A 22417-nucleotide genomic window follows, 5' to 3' on the forward strand; every position below is an offset into this window, starting at 1 on the left:
CAAAAGGATACGGAAGGCAAAAAACCTGTCACTGCTGACCTAAACAATACAGATTAGAATAAGGATGAGCTCAAATGTTGGCGTATTTGCTCTATGACAATGTTCTGTTCTACCGAGTACTGAGAGCGCTTAAACATTCCTGAGGAAGGTGTCAAACATATAGAAGTATTAAATCTCTACACCATGTGTCAGTGTCAAACACAACTCAACCTGGTATGCATGCATACGTGTATTGCCTTTTAAAGTACCTGCAGCATCTGCCTTGTCTTTACATTTTAGTATGGCACACCAAGGATGTGTTTCAACCGACATAAGATAAACAAGCCTAGCAGTGGGCTATCGTGTTAAAATGTTGAAACTGTCAGACTAACAACGTGGACTCTCCGTGAACGTCTTCAGTGTACAGTAACTAGATGGCTCCAACACTACTCAGGTATAACCCTACCTTATACACGTCTCCATACGTCCCGCTCCCAACTCTCTGAATGAGTTCGAAGTCGTGCTGTGGGTTCTTGCGCTGAATCTCGCCGCTGGGCCTTGAGAAGGAATCCATTGTGGGACTAGCGAGTCACGGAGAGGGCAGTAATGATATGGGGGGGGGGGTGTTCTTGGTTTTCCAATTACTGCCTCAAAGACCTCAATCCAAATGTAATCTCTCGCTCCTGTTTTGAATAGACATAATAGACAATCAGATATGAATATGCAAGGAAATTAAAATTGCAGGGAAGCGATCACAGTACCACAATGAAGTCCAACTGGCTTTGTTCCCCTCGCAGTTTCTCCAAGTTGTTGTTAGCTAGCTAACGATCCTAGCTACCCAACCAAATACGAATATTTACACCGAACCAACAAAGAGAACACAAAGTATTAATTTTGCTACCTAGCTGTTAGCTTTAAGGTTTTTTTTATCCAGTGACATGCTTTCCAAAACACATTCCTGAGCGTCTCCTTCTCTGCACCGCAGAGACGTGGTTACTTCGTTAATTCTGGCTGTCAAAAAAGTTGACAACTAGGTAGCTATCCATGGCGTTAACCTCACTTTACTCGTGATGGTCATCGACGGTTACAAATCTCATTTTTCGTTTAGTTTACCCACTTTAGCTACCTAATTTAAGATTACTTTACGTTTTTGTTTCAGCATCGGCAGATAGCTACTTAGCTAGCTAGCTAGATACCTTATTTGTAGCCGTGACCTGGCAATTCTAAATGACTTATTAAAAGATCTAGTTAGCAAGCTATCTAGGAAGCCCAGGAATGTCACACAAGCTCAAAGTAGCTACCACGACTGAAAAAGAAACAGCTGGCGAGCTACAGTGCATTCTCCTGCCGTCCCTAGTTAGCTAACCTAGCACCTAGCTAGCTGTCTATGCTTAGGTTAGGAAGCTGCATAAAAGTTCAAGTTTGACGAGAAGCATTTAGACCACTTTAGACCCTTTTGATTTTGTTATAGCCTTACAACTTGCTACCAAGGTTACGAACTTAGAATGACCACTTCAGACAGACAGCTACGTTGAGATAAATAAAAATAAATGACTTCGTCCCAAGTAACTTAATCGCTAGGGTTGGCTATCTTAGATAGCTGAAAGTTTATAAACTGAAATCCTAATAAACATCGCTAGTTAACTAGTCAGTCCCTGCTTACTGGTAACTGGTAGTCAATAACATTATCTAGCTGGTGGTCGCTTTGTATAAAACCAGGCTGCCACAGACAGCTAGCTAGCTGCTATGACAGCTAATTCAACGCTAGCTAAACAGATTCGAAAAATAAGTTAATTTCTTTAAAAAAAACACACAATTTCCACGTGAATATTCCATGTCATCGATATACAAATGTTGAGCGTGATTGTTCTTCAAGGCTTGATGTTCATCTTGCGTCGAAATAAACATCCCAACAGGTTCACGATACACTTTGAGAAACTTACACCTCAAGTCATCTGCCTGACGCTCCGTCGCTCCCCACCTAACTGCGACATTAAAACGCCGTGGTCATTTCCTTCTGTTGACAGAAAACGCTTATAACAGTAGCAAATTAGTCACATTAACAGAAGTAACGTATCCGTCTAATATTGTCTAACGTTTTCCAACAGAAATCAAACCAATTGTCTCTGATTTATACTACTTTGGCCACGCAATACGATTTATTATTGTTCATCGAGCCCCTGCTAGTGGCTGATATAAATTACTGCTCAACAACAGATGCCAATTTAATTCATGGAGTGGTCAAACAGCATTCGGATGAAATAATGAGAATTTTGAAAAATAATGAATATCTGAAAATGTAATGTGTTAGTGCTGTGGTTGTAGGACAAGTTAATTCTTTAACTTTAGTTGAATGCATTTTTTTAAACCTTTTTTGCTGCCTTGTCGCAATAGTCTAACGCAATTGTCTAGGATATATTGCGCACGTTGTTAGGTTGAGCTGCCTCCTAGCGGTTGGATGCAGTATTGCCGCATACGTTGTTAGGTTGAGCTGCCCCCTAGAGGTTGTATACAGTATTGTCGCACACGTTGTTAGGTTGAGCTGCTCCCCTAGAGGTTGGATGCAGTATTGCCCTTTCCTCCTAGATGAGAATGAGGCGTTCTCCATAGTCTCAAAGCATCATCGGTAGTGCCATTCTAGCCTCCTGGCTTCATGAGGGTTGATTAGGACGCTTCAGCGCTACGCAGCCAAATAAAGGCTGAAACGATATTCCCTACGAGATGGTCCGGGACAAAAAGGATAGGGATAGCTGGGGTGAGTGATTAAAGACTACCTCTGAATATCCTGGATAGACGTGCCTCGACACAGTTGTGGTTTTTTTTTAAGGTTAATAAATAAATGCTATAGACTGGACCGTTTGACACTACACTAAAGATCAGTGGTACATGGGAAGAATAGGGTGTGATATTATGGTCTTTCTCAGTGAGGTCAAACCCAGATTGTGTCCTCTTACCGCGGCACTGGCCGCAGCCACAGCCCCGCTCCGCCAAGCCTACGGTAACAACAGCGTCGCTTCACGGAAAGCTCAGCGCGATAGGGTTGTTTATTCGCTGCCCATGAACGTGTGACAGTAGGGACAAGAAGACCGTCCATGCCTGGTGCGTGATTATAAAAATAATATTCACACGAGAGGTGTGGTTCATTTATATTAGAGTGTATTTAGAAAGTCTATTCCAGGCTGCACGTCGTCATTTACATGAAGCAGGTTCAGTTTATTAGGGCTTTGCAGCAAGACTGGAACAGCAAAACGGTCCGTTTGTTACTTCTAATCTGATCTACATATAATTTATTTAATCTTACTCTAACTCGGTGTTGTTAGTTGTGATACGTAAACTCGTGTAAATAAAAAAAAAAGTCCGAAGCCGTAAATATGAAGGAATGCTTGTGGGAAGCTCATAAAGTTTAGGTAGGAAATGATGGAGAACATCGATGACCTACATACAGCAACGCTGCGCTGTTAAGATATATAAACATGACGTCTGTAGATGCAGGCTCACACGCTTAGAAAAGGTGGCCTATGTCTATGTCTAGGCTAGGCCAGGGCGAGGAGCCTTTGGTATGGGTTAGAGAGATCTATTGGTTCGTAAGGAACAGGAGAATTTCAGTGTGAATAATTTACCGTGCTTTGCGTGCTGTGTACGTATTACTGACGTGATGTGTCTGAGGTGGACAGAATTATTATGTTTCGCAGCTATCATTATGTAATGTCACAGTTTCGTTGCACTCTTATCACATATGTTAGCAGGATTACTTTAGCAGCTAAGTCGTATCCTCGTGTTCTCGCAATACATGTCTCCTGTTACATATCTATTTTGTTGCTTAAACATTTTTAGGACAAGGTAGTTGCAAGGAATATGGGCCTGTTTCTTCTTTTTTTTCTCCTCAGTCATCATTAGAAAATGTGAAAGAGGTGCTTGCAGAGTGAGACACGGTACACGGCACCTTTCTGAAGCATTAACAACACAATTCGAACCATCCTGATAAACATTCCTGTTCAGTATTCATCTCACTGCCTGTCCATAGTTCCTGTGACAGAGCTGGCACATGTTTGCACAGTGATGCACGGCAGAAAGGTTTGCAGCACTCTTAAAACCAGCTAGACACTAGTGATCTAATGTCATGTACACGAGTTAGGAATGCATGTGTATTTTTGTGCGTGTAACAGGGTCCTTTGTGGATAAGAATGTATACGACTGGAGTTCTGAGGATGAGGAGCCGGATGGCAGGGCTCGACCGGTGCAGGTGCTGGTGGTGAAGGATGACCACACGTTCGAGCTGGACGAGGGGGCGCTGAGCCGCATCCTGCTGGCTGAGGAGCTTAGGGATAGAGAGGTAGTAGCTATCTCTGTCGCTGGAGCTTTTCGGAAGGGCAAATCTTTCCTCATGGATTTCATGCTGCGTTTCATGTACAACCAGGTAAGACCAGATAACCTGTCTACTACTTATTTTGGTCAAATGCACATCAGGTTTTTTCAAAGAATGTATAGGGGGAACGATGGTGAGTACAAACATCAGATATGTGAGAGTGATGCAGGCAGTGAAAGAAAGAGAGAACCAGATGATCTAATTACTTACAGTAATGTCAGATCCGATGTCATATTAATTACTGCAAGCAGCGACTACTTATGAAGAATTTTTGCATTTATTTAGTGTGTTGTATAGTATTTGTGTGTGCTGCATTTATGGTCTGTATTGTCTTTTATTTAATATTGTGGATTGGTTTTATTGTATTTGTTGTATTTAATGTACTAGAACAATTGCAGAATTTCCCCCACAGTACTGTAGTTATCCTCAGATTAAGAGGATAATTTATCCTATAAATAAGAGACCCACAGCAACAGCATCACACTGGTATTAATACTGGCTTGGGCAAAACATATGTACAATCAGTTAATTTGCGAGAAGCCAGGGTAAATATGTAAAATATGTGTTTGTGGTCAGGCATGTGAAGACTGGGTAGGGGATCCCGATGAGCCTCTAACAGGTTTCTCATGGAGAGGAGGGTCCGAGAGAGAAACCACAGGGATCCAGATCTGGAGTGAAGTTTTCCTGGTGGACAAACCAGATGAAAGCAAGGTGTGATGGATGGATATTCATCCAGTGTCTTTGAGTGTCTCCCTTAAAACCAAAACAAAATTTTTATCAACTATAATAATGTTATTCCATCTACTTTGTGAAGGGTGCGATAAAATGTAGAAATTACATTAATGAGAATAACGTTCTAGGGTGGGTGCCATGTGTTTCCTTTCCTCGCCTCTAGGTGGCAGTGCTGCTGATGGACACACAGGGAACCTTTGACAGCCAGTCCACTTTGAGAGATTCAGCTACCGTATTTGCACTCAGTACAATGATCAGCTCCATGCAGGTATATCAATAGAACAGAAAGCGTGTGTACACACACACACACACACACACACGCACACACACACACACACACACACACACACACACACACACACACACACACACACACACAAAAATAAACCTTCCCAAGCATACCCTGTCTAAGCATCCTCTGTCAGTGTACAGCATGCAGCTTGCAGACAGAAGTATTAACCATATTGTCTCACCTTTCTCTCTCCAGGTGTATAATATATCTCAGAATGTTCAAGAGGATGATTTGCAACACCTACAGGTAAAGGGCCATCCTGCTTGTACTGAAATGCTCACAGGGTATCTTTAAAGCCGATACTCTGCACTCTGCCTCTTCCGAGGAGAGCAGCAGTTCCTGACGTGGCTGTCCAGGATTGCCAAGTCAAATATAAATGTGCTACACACATAATTTTGGTATCCAACTTGTATCACGATTGGTTGCCACCACTTTGTATTATATATGGATCTTAATTTGATATTATATTTAGTAAAGGTAAAGTTAACTTCTATAAGCATATCTCACCATAGGTAAGCATGGGTGATAACTTTGTAAATTAATAAAATAATTTTGAAGACCTCAAAGAAAATGCATGGCCTTGTAACTTGTAATGAAATATTTCCATGGGGAAATAAGAGTCTCACAGAGGCACATGGCACATTTTCCAGCATATCTGTGGGCAGCTGTCCTGCCTGCACTTAGTGTGTGCTTCTGTGTGGTTTTTTTTTTTGTAGCTCTTTACTGAATACGGCAGACTAGCCATGGAGGAAACATTCCTGAAGCCATTCCAAGTATTTACCACAGTCCATTATGTCAAATGAGTTAGACAGGTTCAGTTACAATTGATGTTTGATGCATAAAAAGTAAATAAGAGATTAACACATTCCATCATAATGAAAAAAATGTTTTTCCTAGTCAATGATTTTTCTGGTGAGAGATTGGAGTTTTCCGTATGAGTTTCCTTACGGACAAGAAGGAGGGATGAAGTTCCTGGAGAAAAGGCTAAAGGTCAGGTATCTCCTCAGGGTCACTGCTATAGAGAGTATGTGTGGTAACTCAGAGCAGGGCAGTCTGACTGTCCAGGTTGACCAGACTGACTCAGCATTTGAGCTTTGTGTTCAGTGGCTAGAACCATGTTGGAATTTATTTTCTCTGTCATGAATATGTGGGTCCGTTTTTGTAATTGGGAAGCTACAGCCTTGTGCAGCCAGGCAATTTTGTTTTTTTAAATAGAAGTTGGCAGCAGCCACTATGAAGCTTAATGACATTATTACAAATACAGTAATAACAAGAGTATCACCATGTTTAATCTGGTCATAATGTCAGATTACATAACATACAATGTTACATAATGTTAGCTATTTTGCTACTTAGTTGGTGTCAGTAAAATTACAGAACGATACAGGGTATTTTCATTACTAACATAATTGACAATCAGGTGTTCCCAGACTAAATGTTATATAGAAAACTGGCAGTGTTGTATTTTTAACAAAATGTGTGGTAAGAATGGGTTGTATGTGTGTGTAGATATCTGAGAACCAGCATGAGGAGCTGCAGAATGTGAGGAAGCACATTCACTCCTGTTTCACCAACATCTCCTGCTTCCTCATGCCCCACCCTGGCCTCAAGGTTGCCACCAACCCTCATTTTGATGGCAGACTCAAAGGTATACATTTGTAGACATAGAACCATCTAATATATCTTAGAAAACAGCCCTCCAATAAACAAAAGTACAATCATTAGGTATAAGTTGTTTGATAACTTAGAATGACTGATGTGTTCATATTAGATGTGTATTTTAGGGATTGATTCAATTTGCCTTGTATTTTAGAGATTGACCCAGAGTTCATCAGTAACTTGCAGGTGCTGGTGCCATGGTTACTCAGTCCTAGAAACCTGGACGTCAAAGAAATTAATGGCAACAAAATTACCTGTCGGGGTCTGCTGGAGTACTTTAAGGTGGGTACACCACACCATGAAGTGGCAAACTGGATCTACGAAGTGACTGCAGCATATGGCAGTAATAGAAGTGAAATTTGAATGTCTAAATTGATTATATAGACATTTTATTTGATTCCAGGCTTATATAAAGATTTACCAAGGCGAAGAGCTCCCCCACCCCAAATCCATGTTACAGGTGCTGTACACCTTTATACACTGTTAGCCTTACGCATTTGCACTGCACCTATGCCACCCCCAGTTTTGCAGCACGTCTCAGTTGCCTGTGAGAGCATTGCTGTTTTTACCCTCCACATCTGCCGTCTGCCTGTTTGTAGTGCCATTTCTCTTTGAGTGTGGCAGCCTGTCTGTCTTATTCACATCCAGGCCACTGCAGAGGCGAATAACCTGGCGGCTGTAGCTGCAGCTAAAGACCTGTACAACAGGAAGATGGAGGAGGTACGAGAGCTGAACCAGTCCGACAGCACTGAAGCAGCTTTGCCCGAAGCTCTTTCAGGAGCATCTGATATCGTTCTTCATATACCGCCTCATCGCGAGTGTCTGACTACTGTCTGTTTCTATTGCATCCTCTCTCCAACACACTCGCACACGTGTACTTTTCTCCTCCCTCACACCCTGTACCAGGTGAGCGGGGGCGACCGTCCGTTCCTGGCGCCGAGCGAACTGCAGGCTCGCCATGTGGCGATCCGCGAAGAGGCCCTGGCTGTGTTCCGCAGCGTGAAGAAGATGGGCGGCGAGGAGTTCAGCCGCCGATACCTGCAGCAGCTGGAGGCTGAGGTTGACGAGCTATTCGTGCAGTACATCAAGCACAACGACTCCAAGAACATCTTCCATGCGGCACGCACACCTGCCACCCTCTTCGTCGTCATCTTCGTCATGTATGTTGCGGCGGGCATCACAGGCTTCGTGGGTGTGGACGTGATCGCCAGCGTGTGCAACATGGTGCTGGGCTTTGCCCTCATCACGCTTTGCACCTGGGCCTACATCCGCTACTCCGGAGAGTACCGTGAGCTTGGTGCTGTCATAGATCAAGTGGCAGGTGCACTTTGGGACCAGGTGAGCTCACTTCAGTTTACCAGCTATGAATTCCAACAATGAGACCATCTAGGCCTCAACAGAAGATTTACAGAGTCTTTTATTTAAAGGCAGGAACAAATATTAAGTATCTGCACCCTTTTAGAACAATGTTACACAGTGCATTGCATGTTGTTCGCCACAAGGGGGCGATTATGAGTTTTGGACCATTTGGCAGCTATAGAGTCATCTTGTAATAACAAGCTTCTGACTGTGGAAAAAATGTAGCTCTGATTACACTCAAGCCAAAAGTGTAACCCAGTGTTATGAGCGCTCCTCTACTCATACGGCACACAAACTGTGTAAGTGCTTCAAAACATAATTTCTATTTCAGTAATCATCTTGCACTGTCACTATGAGATCAAATTCTTGTGGATGTATATGATGTGGCATAAATTTCTTATTTACTTTTCTCTCCCTGCTTTAGGGAAGCACAAACGAGGTAAGCAGCATGGACAAGCCTGTTTACCTATATCTAAACTCATCTCTTCATTACCCCATGATTAGCTCTCACACCGACTATCCCCTCTACCCCTTTAACTCTCTCAGGCGCTGTACAAGTTGTATAATGTGGCTGCCAATCACAGGCAGCTGTATAACCACGCTTTCCCAGGACACCAGACTGACCAACATCCCAAAGAGGACAAGAAGAGAAACTGACCACACACATGTATGCACGCGCGCACACACGCCCCCGGCTCAAACGTACACCCACTCTGTAAAACAGATGCTCTGGACATAGCAGTTGAGCTTTTTGGATCATGCAAGTGACATTATGGACAAAGAAAGAGAACGAGAAAGAGCAAGCGAGTGAGATCAAGAGAAAGAGAAAACAGAAAAAAAAATCAATCATATTATTATTGCACAAGGAACAAATGACCGGTTCGGTTGCTGTGGCAACATCTGCAACTAACAGTTTAGGTGGTGAGCCAGGCGGCAAGGATCTGGCACCCAGGGGTTGTAGACAGCAGGAGCTAGAGTTCCAGGCTCAACTCAGCTGGGCTTTGGAGGACTTTAATCACCACTCCAGCTAAGCTGACTCAAGTCCTGTGTGATTGCATCTAGCCTCATCCAGTGTCTAGTGTCGCATTGTCTTAAGTTGTCTAGCACAGATCCCAATCTCCAGACGATTTCAGCTCCCTGCACGCCTGAGCCAGGTGGTCAGCACTCTACAAGCATTCTTGATTAGTTAGTTCAGGTACCAGTCATTCTTGAATAGTCGCTTCAGGTTTGTTGGGAGATGAAATGATACATAAATGTAAATGCTGGAATTTCTCAATTTCTGGATGGGAAATTCTGGTCCAAGCAACACCTAGAATCCCAATATTGTTGAATCCTTGTCTTAGGAAAAGAGGTCAAAGGTGCAGGGGGTAAGGCTTTTTATGTTAATCTGCTTTCTAAATACTGTCTCCACCACTAATTCCCATTTAACTCCTTACCTAGTTTTCTCTAATGTTGGCAGTTCATTGTAGTACCCAAGTATGTTAAAAGATATTTTGAAATATACTATTAACATTTTCACTTAAGTCTGGTCTTCTCCAGCTGTCAGTTGTAAGTTTCTGTCTGCATTATACAGCTTTATCACTGTCTGGGAAGGTGAAAGGTATTCTGTAAACTTGCACTGTAGACAAGAGAACCATTATTACATGATTAATGTGACTGCCAACTAAAGTACACTCCTTAGTAATATTACCTGAAGCAAGTATCTAATATTTTGCATGGTCACCAAAGAAAACACCAATCCCTAATAAATCCCTTGGTATCCACAGTAGCTTTCTTCTAGACATTGCCAAGATTCATCTTTGACTTCTACCTGGTTTAATCAGGTATTTTTTCCCCCCCATATCATCAATATACACATTACAAATCCTAGCCTCTGCACCTTTAACTCAAATCAGTCATTGTGCTGGTGAGTGAGCTCGGGATTATGTGGGTTCTGTTAACTGAATGACATTCTTTAAGTATATAGGTGTGCTGATGACATAGCATGGTTAAGTTTATAGGTGTCCTGGTGACCAAGCAGAGTTTAAAGTCCAGTCTATAGGTGTTGTAGCTTATTGTATACATATGCATTCTGGCTGTAGCCTGAAGGACAGCCAAAATGTTAAACTATCATCACACATTTCACTTATTCACAATGAATCACCATAAGCTCACAATTCTGCTCCTCTTGTGTACATATAATATTCACACACACACACACACACACACACACACACACACACACACACAGCACTAAAATAACAGAGCAGACTGTACTGATGACCAAGGAACACATTCTTCTGGCTTGGGCATACTCATAATGATTGTTGTTTTATTTTGTAATGAGTGTCTTGTTTTATGCTGAATTCAGTGCTATTTATAAAGAATAAAAATATTAAGTGTTTAAAACTAAAGTTGCTGTTGAATGTCATATCTAAATAAGTGTGTCTTGCAGTGCTAAAGGCTCCTAGTGCACCTCAGCCGGGGCGGGCCAAGATGCTGATCACCTTGCTCAGGTGTGCTGGTCTGGATGAAGTAATTAAAAGGAGGACTCGCTGAATGTTTAGAACAATAGGACCTGGAACACATGTCCCAGTTTTACTGGGTAGTTTAATAAGAATAAATAAGAATAACTAAAGAAGACAAATGCCCCATGCACAAGGCTTGGTCTGGGTAACCAACATATACACTGAAAAAAGTCTGAATATGATCATGAACCTACACGAATACAACCATAATATATTTGTTTTCATAAAATCTAACAACTTTCAGCAGAGGTGGAAAAACCTCAACAATTTTGCCATGAAACCCAATAGTGATTTTCAAATAGCCAAAACGAACTATATAGATTTTCATGTAGTTCATATAGCTAAAACAAACTTGGATGGCCTCGGGACTGAAACCTGTATAGTTTTCAAATAATCTGGATCAAAATGATGCATCTGTGTATGAAAAAATAGTAGTATTCAATTTAACCTGCAATATAACTATTGAATGTTGCAGTAATGATCAGTTTTAAATTAGCAGTACCATGTTTTATTAGTTTTGTTCAGGTCCCTACAGTTAGCTTGATATCCAAAGAAGCCAGGTCTATAGATCACTGCCACTAGAACGGTTTCTTCCTTGATTAAAACACTGCTGTTTACGCACAATATTAGCTTCACACAGAAAAACCATCATTCCAGTAGAAGCCATCATTTACTCCCTGACAAACGCACAATCCTACATGAGCTAGAAACATCAGTGAGTTTTTCTCAGAGGTCAGATAGTGGTCAGCTGGGCTACAGGGTAGCGTCACACTGAATTAAAAAAAAAAAAAGAGCCTTATGATGTGTGTGTGCCTGACATCATTCAGTGTTTCTCTCACTCACATCCTCTGACACACACAAAATTCAAAATCTTTGTGTTGCACATAAGTTTTTAGTAGTTTGTATATGTTTATATATAATCATTTCATTATACAAGGAAAATATAGGTATTATATATAAAATGAAACCGTATTTCAAAAATAATGCCATGAGCCAGAAGAGCTCACACTCACCCTGCATCATACATGATGCTCCTGACACTGCCTTCCCAAATTAGTCCTTAAATAAAGACATATTACTTTAGGGGGAAAAGTGTGTGTGTGTGTGTGTGTGTGTGTGTGTGTGTGTGTGTGTGTGTGTGTGTGTGTGTGTGTGTGTGTATATATATAATATATATTTATTTATTTTCATTCATTCCTACATATAGAGTAGCGCTGGATTGTCAATGTCAGAACTCCAAATAAAAGTTTCATTTTATTTGGAGTTCTTGCAGACAGAAGGGCTATAGATAGACAGGAGAAACAGAGGAGAGCTGCCTGTTATCTGTGTGACTGCATGTAAAAAAAAAACCTGCTAATTTGTAAACAGCTCAGCAAAAATACTGCAGACCAAGGCCTTGTTTATATAGAGAATTTCAGAATGACACTATCATTTTCTGATGGCTGCTCTCCGGAAACTCACTTGTAATGCTCTCTGGAAACTCACCCCAGATCAGTTTCTAGACATCACACACGTGCATGCAAGAGTACGCACACAAGAATTCAGCTACTCAATTACTCTGAAGCAATAAAATGGCTAAATGGTAGCCGATGTAACTTCCTGTGGTTTACATCATACAAACGCTGCTCATTTGTGTGTGTGGTTCTCCCCCTTGGCGTCTTGCACACACACAGAGCAATATCTGTATTTCTGGGCATGTAGCATATGTCAGTTCCTATGTATTCCACATTTGGCAGCTGTTTACTATATGCTGCTAAGGCATAGACAGTGGCAGAGATGGTCATCAGGTTTGGCGCTGCATGTTTAAGGGAAAGTGTTGATGGGCCCGCCTCTTCCAGAGGACGTCCGTGCGCTGAACTTCACATGTTCTGTGGAAAGCTTTTGGCTGGCTGTTGGGCATACCACTGCTGCCGCTGCTTGCGCACATCGAGTTCAGTGAGCAATGCTTGGCGGTATGCCTCGTACGACTTAACGATGCGCTCCAGTTCCTTCATGAAGAGCAGCTTCAGCATGCCCTGATATGTGTCCAGATCCATCAGCTGGAACAGCTCCCACTTCAGGATGTGGTCATACCTGAGACAGGAAATGCACAATATGGCCACACAAACCTCTGAATGGATAAGATTAATAGTGCTCTCACATTTTGAACCCATTAAATGACATGCCCTTGGATGAGATCTGCTGGGATTCCCCATCTTAATGAGTCCCTTGCTTCTTTTCTTAAATTCCCCAGTTTTTGTCTCACTCTCGACCAGCTACACCAGTTTCCATTAGACCACCACAAGAGTAACTTGAGTTTACTGGGGGTGGGAACTGGTAGAGACCTTCAGATTTTCTATCACCATTATAGTTGGTTGTCAATTCTATAGGATACACATGGTGCATTTTTAAAAATGTGATTCAAACAAAACAATACAAAAACTAGTTTAATTTGCCATTACTAATAGTCCAAACTGGCATATATCTTTTTTTTCTTTTCTTTTTTTTTAAAGTGGTGAGAGCTTAAGAACAATTGAAATGTTTCATATTCATTTCCTTTTTAACAGCAACTTTCAAGTAAATATAAAACAAAAAGCAAGATACAAAAGAATGTCATGACTTGGCATTAGCTTGACGACAGCACATCATATCTATCTTTCAATAGCTCTCACACCTGTAAAACAATACTTGGGTGTACTACCTGTTAGCTTCTACACAAGACAAAAGATTCTCTCTCTGTGGCTGCTCTGAGCAATGTCTGTCCTGGCTGAGCTACTACTTTTATTTTATCCCACATATTACCTCACAGCCTCTGAGTCGACTTTTGTTTTGGTGAGGGGGCAAACAGCCAGGTTCTCAATGGAGGATACACAGCGCAAGCCAATGCTAAGAATTGCAGAGACTGCAGCTGCAATCAGCCTAGCCATACTGCATCCTACATGAAAACAGGTTTTCTTTATAGACATCAGTGCTCCATTCAAAACTCCTGTGAAAAGAACCATACAAACGTGTAGTAGCTAAGTGGATTTAGCAGCGACCCTCTTGTGAATTTTGTTTTCCTTGCAGAACTGTGACTTCAATATCCACTATTGGAAACTACTATTACAACTAATTGTTGGTACAGCAGGTACTTATTTACCATAATGTTCAGGAAGACAAAAGGTGACAAAATAAATAAAAGCACAAATAAATGAGTTAATAAATGCAACATTAAAACAAACAAAATAAACACATTAGGGACATAAAATAGTAAATAAATAAATGCTATATTTATTTATACATTTGTGTATTTCTACATTTATTTATAATTTTGTTCTCCACTATGGTAAAGTAGGGTAAGCCCTAGTCCACATGTATTTTTTTTTAAAGAAAACTGATTAACATTTGAGCGCATTTCTCACAACGTACAATACTACCACAGCAAGACAAAATTCTAATAGTAGCCTCTAATAGAGCTAGTTAACCATTTCTGTGATGGCAAAGGCTCTGTGTTTTTATACAAATTACATCTGATAGCTGACAAGTTATACGGTAGAACAAGCACATCTTATTTAGCTACAGTTGAGGCATTCATCTTAGACTTTGGAGAACTGAGCAGAGAAATAATGTCAGAGATAAACCTGTCCCTGAGTTGGTCTGCAATAGCCCACAGAACCTGAAAGTCTTCAGTTCACCATGCTGACTGGATCTGCTATTTGCTTGTACTCATTCTGTTGGTCTACTGTTTAACTGCATCTGGTCCTCTTTACAGCTCTCCCCTGCCTACCTTTGACCAATGTCTCATTAGAATTGCAATCGTGCCACCCACCTAATTAACATAGACTAGAGGAAGAAAAATGATAAAATTTAAAAATTTTTTAAAAACCAGCCAAAAAACTATAAATAAATAAAAGCATGAATTACTAACATTTCGATAATTCTGATAATGGAAAAAGATTAAATATGTATTGACGACATATTTTTAACCATGTTTTACATTAAAAGAGCAAATGTACTTAGAACTGCATGTGATCTTATAGGGGTCATCCCCAGTTTTAGCACATGTAGCCAATCTGGTCAATTCAAGGAAGGGTGATGGGTGTAGCTGGCCTACAGGACTCAGATGCTGCATGTGTGGAAAAGCCTTTGTTTGTAATGCCCTAAGGAAATCCCAGGAAACAAACAATGGGTAAAGCTAACGCTATTGTCAGTATCTTAGCAAGGATGTGGGTGTGTGTAAAAAACTCACTTAAGGGGTGCTCTGGCATAGACCTGCAGCCAATCTGGGATCTCAGCGGTGTGATAAGGGTTTGCTGGCACCAGCACTGGCTGATTTGGCTGAGGCGGGCGGGGCTGATAAGTGATTGGTGGTGGGAGAGGTGGAGGCTGGTCATAGCGTGGAACACTGAGGATCCAGAGCAGAGGGAAAGCAAACAAGAAACATATGATCTATAAGGAAATACACACCTATTCAGAAATGGTATTGTATAAAAGCAGTCCCAAATGTACAGGTGAAAATTATGCAGATTTTTCAATGAGTTAGACTTCTCTCTCTATCCTATGTAATTATTCAGCTATACAAAAACAACAGCAGATAGATTCAAACTGGTAGCAGACTGGTACAATTTGTCTTCTCTTTCTCTCCCAGTTCACAATTTAATGGATATCTGCAGAACAGCAATACTAACTCTGGTGAAATAAGAACTTGGATCTTCCAGTGCACAGGAAAGACAGCTCACTCACCCACATACATGCGTGCGCGCGCGCGCACACACACACACACACACACACACACACACACACACACACACACACACACACACACACACACACACACACACACACACACACACACACACACACACACACACACACTCACCTGGGAGCACACGGGTGCCTATATTGGGCACGTTTGTTGATGTGGTCAACATAATAAACTCCAAACTCAGCTGATTCTACTTTCTCCCATCCAGGTGGAAGCCCTTCCCTTTCCAGTGGGTGGCTCCAGTGAGTGGTGTTTGTGTTGTGATCAATGTAATACTTCCTGCCTCGAATCGTCCAATCAACTGTCCAGCCTGGAGGAAGGGCTGCCTCATCTCCGCTCAAAGTTGTGAGATTACCCAGCGACTTTGCCTGCATACGTCCAATTGCTATACATAAACACACAAACACAATAAATATAGTATCTGCAGTCTGCTTTACTGGAGCAGTAATTCATGACAAGGCTAATATACATAACTTTTCAAATATGAAAAGAGAAAAGAGCAAACAGTGCCCAGTAAATTGAGTGTATGCATGTGTGTGGTGGGGGTATATACAGAATTTGCAGACAAGAGATACAGTATCTACTGCTTTTCTGAACACTGGTATTTTTTTTTTAAAGAAATTAAGACAAACGAAATTCAATACAATAAAATATCCCAAAGGCCTATTATAACAATAGACATTAGTAACTCTACAGTTTATGTTCATAGAGGAATACCTGGGCTGTCATGGTTTCAACAAGGGGCTTAAATATTTAACCATTATTCATTCATAACTAGATTGTGTGAACACAATTATTTCCAGGTCATATAAAAATGGTCCATCGTTAAATACTACAAAAAAGACGACATTCCATGATGCCCCTACAAATCTACAATGTCATGAATGTGAAGTTCTTCCTTTCTTTCTTCTCCTTAGAACATATTTGTATGACTATTAGGAAAATTGAATATTTGAGATTTTACAGGAATGACTATAATAAAGCTATATAAACTAAATGCAGCAAGGCTATACTTCACTAACTGAAGCCGTTTCCAGCTGTTAGGTCTTTCTCTGAGGAGAGAACATGCTCAGCCAGTACCCTACAGGCCACACAAAACACCCACTATAAACACATCTGGACATGGAAGAACACAGGAATGCGAATGCGTGCGCGCGCGCGCACACACACACACACACACACACACACACACACACACACACACACACACACACACACACACACACACACACACACACACACCACCAAGAAATGGGAAAAGGGGAAATTGCACTTCAGTTTTGTACTCCCTCACTCTCTGAAATCTCTAGTTCTTACAACAGTAAATTCTGCAGCAAAGTGAGAGTAAGTCAGTGTGCATATTTGTGTGTGTGCACGCGCGTGTCTCAGGCAGGGCAGGAATGTGAGGAAAGCCATGCTCAGATTCTCTCCTCTTCTCCTCCTACTGCAAAAGTAGAACATTCTTTCTTTCCCCAACACAGAAGTTAATTTCAAATTCTATTTCCTCAAAATCCTGAGCCATTAGTAATTCCAATCCACAAGGGACAAGAGAAAGAAGAGAGTGCAGTGAAGCTGCTTAACCCTCAAGCTACCATTTACAGAACGCAAATGCTTCTTCATCGAACAAGAAACCATCAGAGAGCATTATGAATACTTACATGCACTCTTGCATACATTTGAACACGTATGCACACACACACAACTGAAAGGGCATTTACCCAGGTTTTGCTGAGACAGCAAAATGTGTCAGTTTTATACAACTGTCCAGCAAGTCTTCACAGGGGGCTGCTGCTCACATACAGTGGAGTTTACATTAACCGCATTCCACAAAAGCATGAAAAACATCGGACTACATCAAACAAAGTTACACCTAATGCTGTGATGCTGTAGAGACAGAGACCAGTGGTCAAAAAACAAATCCTGTTACACTTTAATATATGGATCTATTCCATGTACAGCTAAGGTGGGTTTCCATTGCCATGGTCCAGTCCATTTGAAATTGTCACCTAACTGGCACTGCACCCAACCCCACCACCCTTTACCTTGCAGGTGGTGAACTCACAATTGCTCCGTATCAGCTTTTTTGACCTGAACCTGACTGGGTTATGTGAATAGCCCAGTCACCAGGCATTTTCCTGTATACACCACCCCTCTCCTGGTTTCTGTGGACTGTCCTGGTGTCACTAAACTGGGCAGGGTATTCTTATTTACATATGCACCTTCCAGAGGGGTTTGCTGGACACCTCTTTCTCCTCTCCTTTCAGACATGTTCATCAATGGTGAACCTACTGTAAGTATTTAACTTCAACTGAATCCAAGTCTGTGGAGGTGAAGCAGAAGCTTAGTCCTAGGATGAAGCTCTCTTTGTACCTGCCAAACAACAGCCCCACCCTTGACTATGGTCATGAGAACAAGATTATGGATACACCTTGTTGGAAAGAGGTTTCTCCACAGGGTTGATGGACTTACTTCGTGATAAGGTGTGAAGCTCTGCAATATGGGAAGGCTTCAGTGTAAAGCCACTGCTTCTCAGGATTTAGAGGAGCCAATCATACGGATGGCCCTGTTGAGCTCCCATTACAGCTGTTCCAGGCAAGTTCAGTGCTGCTGGCAAGTTAGTTTTAGTGTGCCCAAACTGATGTGTCACCAATTCATTATGCTAACCTTGATATGGCATTGTACTCGACTAAAGGGATACTCAAAACAGTGCCCTCATTAATAAATGCCACATACCTTCCAAGTAAAGGCTCGATATTTTTCTCTTTTGGAAAGTGTATTATGTACTACAAGTGATGTAACGAACGATTCTGCCCTCTTTCATATGAAGCTACACAGGTGCTTGTGCAGTCTCTTGTAATCTCAAATTTAGACTACTGCAACATGCTACTTGCCGGTCTTCCTCCAAGACACAGCAGACCTCTACAATTGGTCCAGAACGCAGCAGCAAGACTGGTCTTCAGTTTTCTGATGTCCACATGTCACGACGTTGCTGCATTCCCTTCACTGGCTTCCAACAGTTGTCCCAATCAGATTTAAAACCTTGACGCTCGCCTACAAAGCCAAACAGAGGCAGTGGTGGCTTGGTGGTTAGGGTGCTTGACTTGTGATTGGGTGGTTCCTGGTTGAGCTCTGCCACTGCTGAGTTGCTGCTGTTGGGCCCCTGAGCAAGGCCCTTTACCCTCAGTTGCTCCTGTCTAGGTTTGGGATGACTGGCAGTATCCTAGCTCACACCTTTTGCTGGCGTTGATGGCGTGGCAGTCAGCAATGGTATTCTGTACCTCTGTTCTGCTGTGATGATGATGATGACGATGACAAAGCCAAAATGAAACAGCCCCTCCGTACATGATGTCAATGGTCAAAGCCTGATCTGTACCACGAGTACTTCAAACCTCGTATGGCTCGGCTTGAAACACGTCTCAAGGAAAGACAAGCATTGGGACACGTCTTCAAGTCTCAGGGAAGACAAGCATTGGGACTATTCTCTGTCCTGGCTCCCAGAGAGTGGAACGAACTTCTGTTGGCTGTCCTGCCAGCAGAGTTCCTTGCAGTCTTCAAACGTAGACTGAAGACCCATCCATTTATGGAATATTTAAATGACCATTGAACCTGTACCCAAATGGAAGTATACATGTTGAATACTGAAATTCTAGTACTTACTGTAGGGTATTTTCATTGCACTTATTGTTGTCTGTTATAGAGGTTGCGTTTTGCACTTCTAGACATCAGCATTGATCTGTGTATTTCAAAAGAATTCTGGTCCAATGGTATCTTAACTCTAACCTACTGTACTAGGCAAGATACATTCTAGGAGTACATGACAAAGCACTTTTGTAAGTCGCTCTTAATCAGAGTACAAAAACGATAACAAAAAACATGATTAAAAAAAAAAAACCAAAACAACTACATATGCACTACCACTGGTTGCAGTCACCAATTGTTTGCAATTTGCAGTACCAATTGTTTAAGACTTTGGGGAGGGGGGAGACCATGTAAAACACTAATATTCCAGCACGCTGATTTTTCCATACTTCACCCTAATATACACTCCATGAGTGTGGGGGAAAGTGTTGAAGTATTTATTCATTCATTTTGTTTACATTTTTTTTAAAGGACTGACCTGGTAAAGAAGAAAGGGAATAGAAGGAGAAAGAGAGAAACGAAGAGAGAGGCAGAAAGGAGGAGAGCGAGATAAGTATAACGTGTATTTATAGCAGCAGAGCTGATGACTTTTGGCATGTCAGTTATTCATCTCTGGGTGGAGACTAAAGCTTAGTGCAACAGCTCAGCTCACATCACTTACACAAGGGCTGCGCTCTGTAATAACACCACCAATATCTAAATAGGCACACCGACCATACAGCATTGACTGCACTGTCACTAGTGCTGTTTTCCTGCAAACATAAAATTCAGTATATGCAGTATGACCAAAAGGCTGACTTCTGCTCACATACACTACTATTACATCCATAAGGTATACTTAAAGTATAACCATGCATGTCTAAAAACTGTACTCCCTCTCTGTGCAGAGTGCACTGTGCATCCAAGTAAGAAAAAAGTTCACCCAAAGTTGTAACTGTGCCTGTACATGCACAAATATGCACATGCTTGGAAAAAAAAAGGGGAGTTCCTCCAGTGTAGTAGTGTTTTATATTTGCAAGAAAATGTAGTGTATTTACTACAAGTCACACATTGACCTCTCACTGATTATACGTTGTATCCCAGTGTTTTTTTTTGGCAAGCCTTTTCATTTAACTGTAATCTATAAACAGGGTTGTGTCCATACTATAACACTGCAGTCTCAAGAAAATGCTCAGTTTGCAACAGTTCATTTGTAATAAAAGGCTGTACTGTTAAGAGGAAATTATTTGATTCATGTTGATACTTCTATGCATGAGATGGCCAGGGCTCTGTTGATAATCAGGAAGAAGCATTTTAGTGATGCCTATATTTCATTCGAATATGAAAATAACCAAGAAGAGCGTGAGATTTGTACTTATGAGCAGGTCTATTCAAAGTTGACTGAACATAACAAAATAAACAAACGGTCCCTGTGTGTTTTAAGTTGTCTGCCCTAAAGCAGATGAGTCTCACCTCTCGGTCAAGTTGGACTAAGGCATGTTGGTTAAAGCCAATGTAGCTCACCTGCAGGGGACCTGCCATGGGGTTGGGGTGTCTGAGGCTGTGCAGGAGCTCGTGGGTAGTTGAGTTCACTGTGCTCATAATATCTGTAGTCTTCATGGAAGTGATCTGGCCTACGTGTGTGCCGGGGAAGATTATCATAGTAGGTCTCGGTGGAGTAGAAATACTGGCCCACATCGCCATTCTCCGTTACTGCACCACCATCACCAATGAAGGAGGGTGAGGATGAGGAGTAGTCGTGAGGAAGGTCGGCGAGTGAGCGAGGAAGATAAGGCGGAGCAGACAGGCGATGCGTGTCTCGGCGGGAGACCTCATGCTGCGGCCTAGGCGTGGCGTTCCGAAGGAAGCTCTTTCGCCCTCCTGCATCTGGCCCTGTTCCCAGTGGGTACAAACCCCCACTGGGCACTGCCGGGGAGTCAGGCAACGGTACCTCCACCCGCCGAGGAATTGTTGGGCCGTGACGGATGAACGGGGGCATAAGATCTGGAAAAGAACCGGGAGTGTGCAAGGGGTTACTGAGGAGTCAAAAGGGGGCATTGGTAAAACCAAATAACAAGGTACTTATTTCCATCCACACTTAAATGAATCACCAACATTGCCTATAAAGACGGTCCATGTTTAGCATTCTTTATTACCGTGAGCAAAATGTTCACTAAGAAATATGGCGGTAACTTTCTGTTGTGTGGTTTAACTAAATATACTAAACCCATTTATTGATAAATTCTAACCTTTGTCAGCTCATTTCCCTTTGTTTGTTAGCCAACATCATTACAGGAAAACAAACAGGTCTAAACAATGAGTGCTGTTTCACAACAACGACCTCAAATTAAGAATTTTTATTCTGGACGTCCGAATTTTAGCCAGTGACTCATCATTGGTACTCACTCCTCAGGAGTGGGGATGTCTCCTTCTTCACGTATTTGCCTTGGACCTCAGCTGGTTTGGACGCCTCGTTCTTACTTTTCTTTCTTGAGAGCATCGCTCAGAAGCACGAAACATTAACGTATCAAAAGAACTTCGTGGATGGCATCCTGAAAACTATTTCGTCCTTGGCGCTGGCAGCCAAAGGGAAGTGCAGCGCTCATTTTAAAACCGACAATGTTCCGCAGTAATGATCTGGCTGGCTACTTCGTACTAGCTATCTAGATACCATGGCTGTAACCTAGCTAGCTACGACAAAAACAAAACAGACGATTAGCTTCCTAGCTCAACCTAAAACCTTCGTTAGTTTTTTTCTACATGTAAAACAAAAAAAAAGTTCATCACCGTTCTCCCACCATTTAATTGATGTACTATTCGAGAAAAAAACCCAGTCAAATATATGAAATAAGTTCAATGGTCAAAGTTGTGTAAGTCCAGACTCGCCCTCCTCCTCCTCTCAGCTACTCCACAGCCGCAGCCCAGTCTGCTCCGCAAAGCTTTGTGGGAAAACTGACGCACACTTGGAGCATTTTTTCCCGCAAACTCTCTTCTTGCGCTCCTAGCTCGTACTGAAGGCTTTGGTCACAAAGTAAACACACCTTTATATCAAAACAGAGTTCAGAACAAATATACATGGGCGTATGTTTAAAGAACAGATTTTATTACGGCCACTAAGAATACTGATCCATAGTTTAAGGTAAAACAAAAATAGTATTTTTTTTTTCTAAGCAGCACTGAAA

General features: G+C 41.8%; 3 protein-coding genes across 5 annotated transcripts in view; 1 reads left to right on the top strand and 2 right to left on the bottom strand.

Moving 5' to 3' along the window:
• Positions 1–2160, bottom strand: part of map4k5 (mitogen-activated protein kinase kinase kinase kinase 5) — a 36704-nt gene extending 34544 nt beyond the window's left edge. For 2 of the 3 annotated variants that reach the window (XM_027019811.2, XM_027019810.2), the window contains exons 1-2: positions 1923–2160; positions 446–662 (exon numbers count right to left, since the gene is read on the bottom strand). In XM_027019811.2, the coding sequence (XP_026875612.1) occupies positions 446–553 (108 nt within the window). In that variant the 5' untranslated portion in view covers positions 554–662; positions 1923–2160. Of the gene's footprint in view, positions 1–445; positions 663–1793 lie in introns of all 3 variants that reach the window. The other variant, XM_035531432.1, reaches the window with a different exon arrangement.
• Positions 2161–2566: 406 nt separating this feature from the next.
• On the top strand, positions 2567–10786 carry atl1 (atlastin GTPase 1). Its single transcript, XM_027019812.2, has 14 exons — positions 2567–2734; positions 4146–4396; positions 4922–5056; positions 5241–5345; positions 5565–5615; positions 6086–6142; positions 6267–6359; positions 6879–7017; positions 7183–7310; positions 7432–7488; positions 7677–7748; positions 7935–8366; positions 8812–8826; positions 8934–10786. Exons 1-14 carry the CDS (start codon positions 2701–2703, stop codon positions 9042–9044), a joined length of 1680 nt encoding a protein of 559 aa, XP_026875613.2. The 5' UTR covers positions 2567–2700; the 3' UTR covers positions 9045–10786.
• A 1322-nt stretch (positions 10787–12108) lies between these two features.
• On the bottom strand, positions 12109–22154 carry sav1 (salvador family WW domain containing protein 1). Its single transcript, XM_035531789.1, has 5 exons — positions 21642–22154; positions 20760–21239; positions 15732–16002; positions 15102–15257; positions 12109–12967 (listed from the first exon to the last, which is right to left on the bottom strand). The coding sequence occupies exons 1-5, from the start codon at positions 21733–21735 to the stop codon at positions 12754–12756; spliced, it is 1215 nt and encodes a 404-aa protein (XP_035387682.1). The 5' UTR covers positions 21736–22154; the 3' UTR covers positions 12109–12753.
• Between the last annotated feature and the right edge of the window lie 263 nt (positions 22155–22417).

This window comes from Electrophorus electricus, chromosome 11, assembly GCF_013358815.1.
Source record: "Electrophorus electricus isolate fEleEle1 chromosome 11, fEleEle1.pri, whole genome shotgun sequence".
Classification (NCBI taxonomy): domain Eukaryota; kingdom Metazoa; phylum Chordata; class Actinopteri; order Gymnotiformes; family Gymnotidae; genus Electrophorus; species Electrophorus electricus.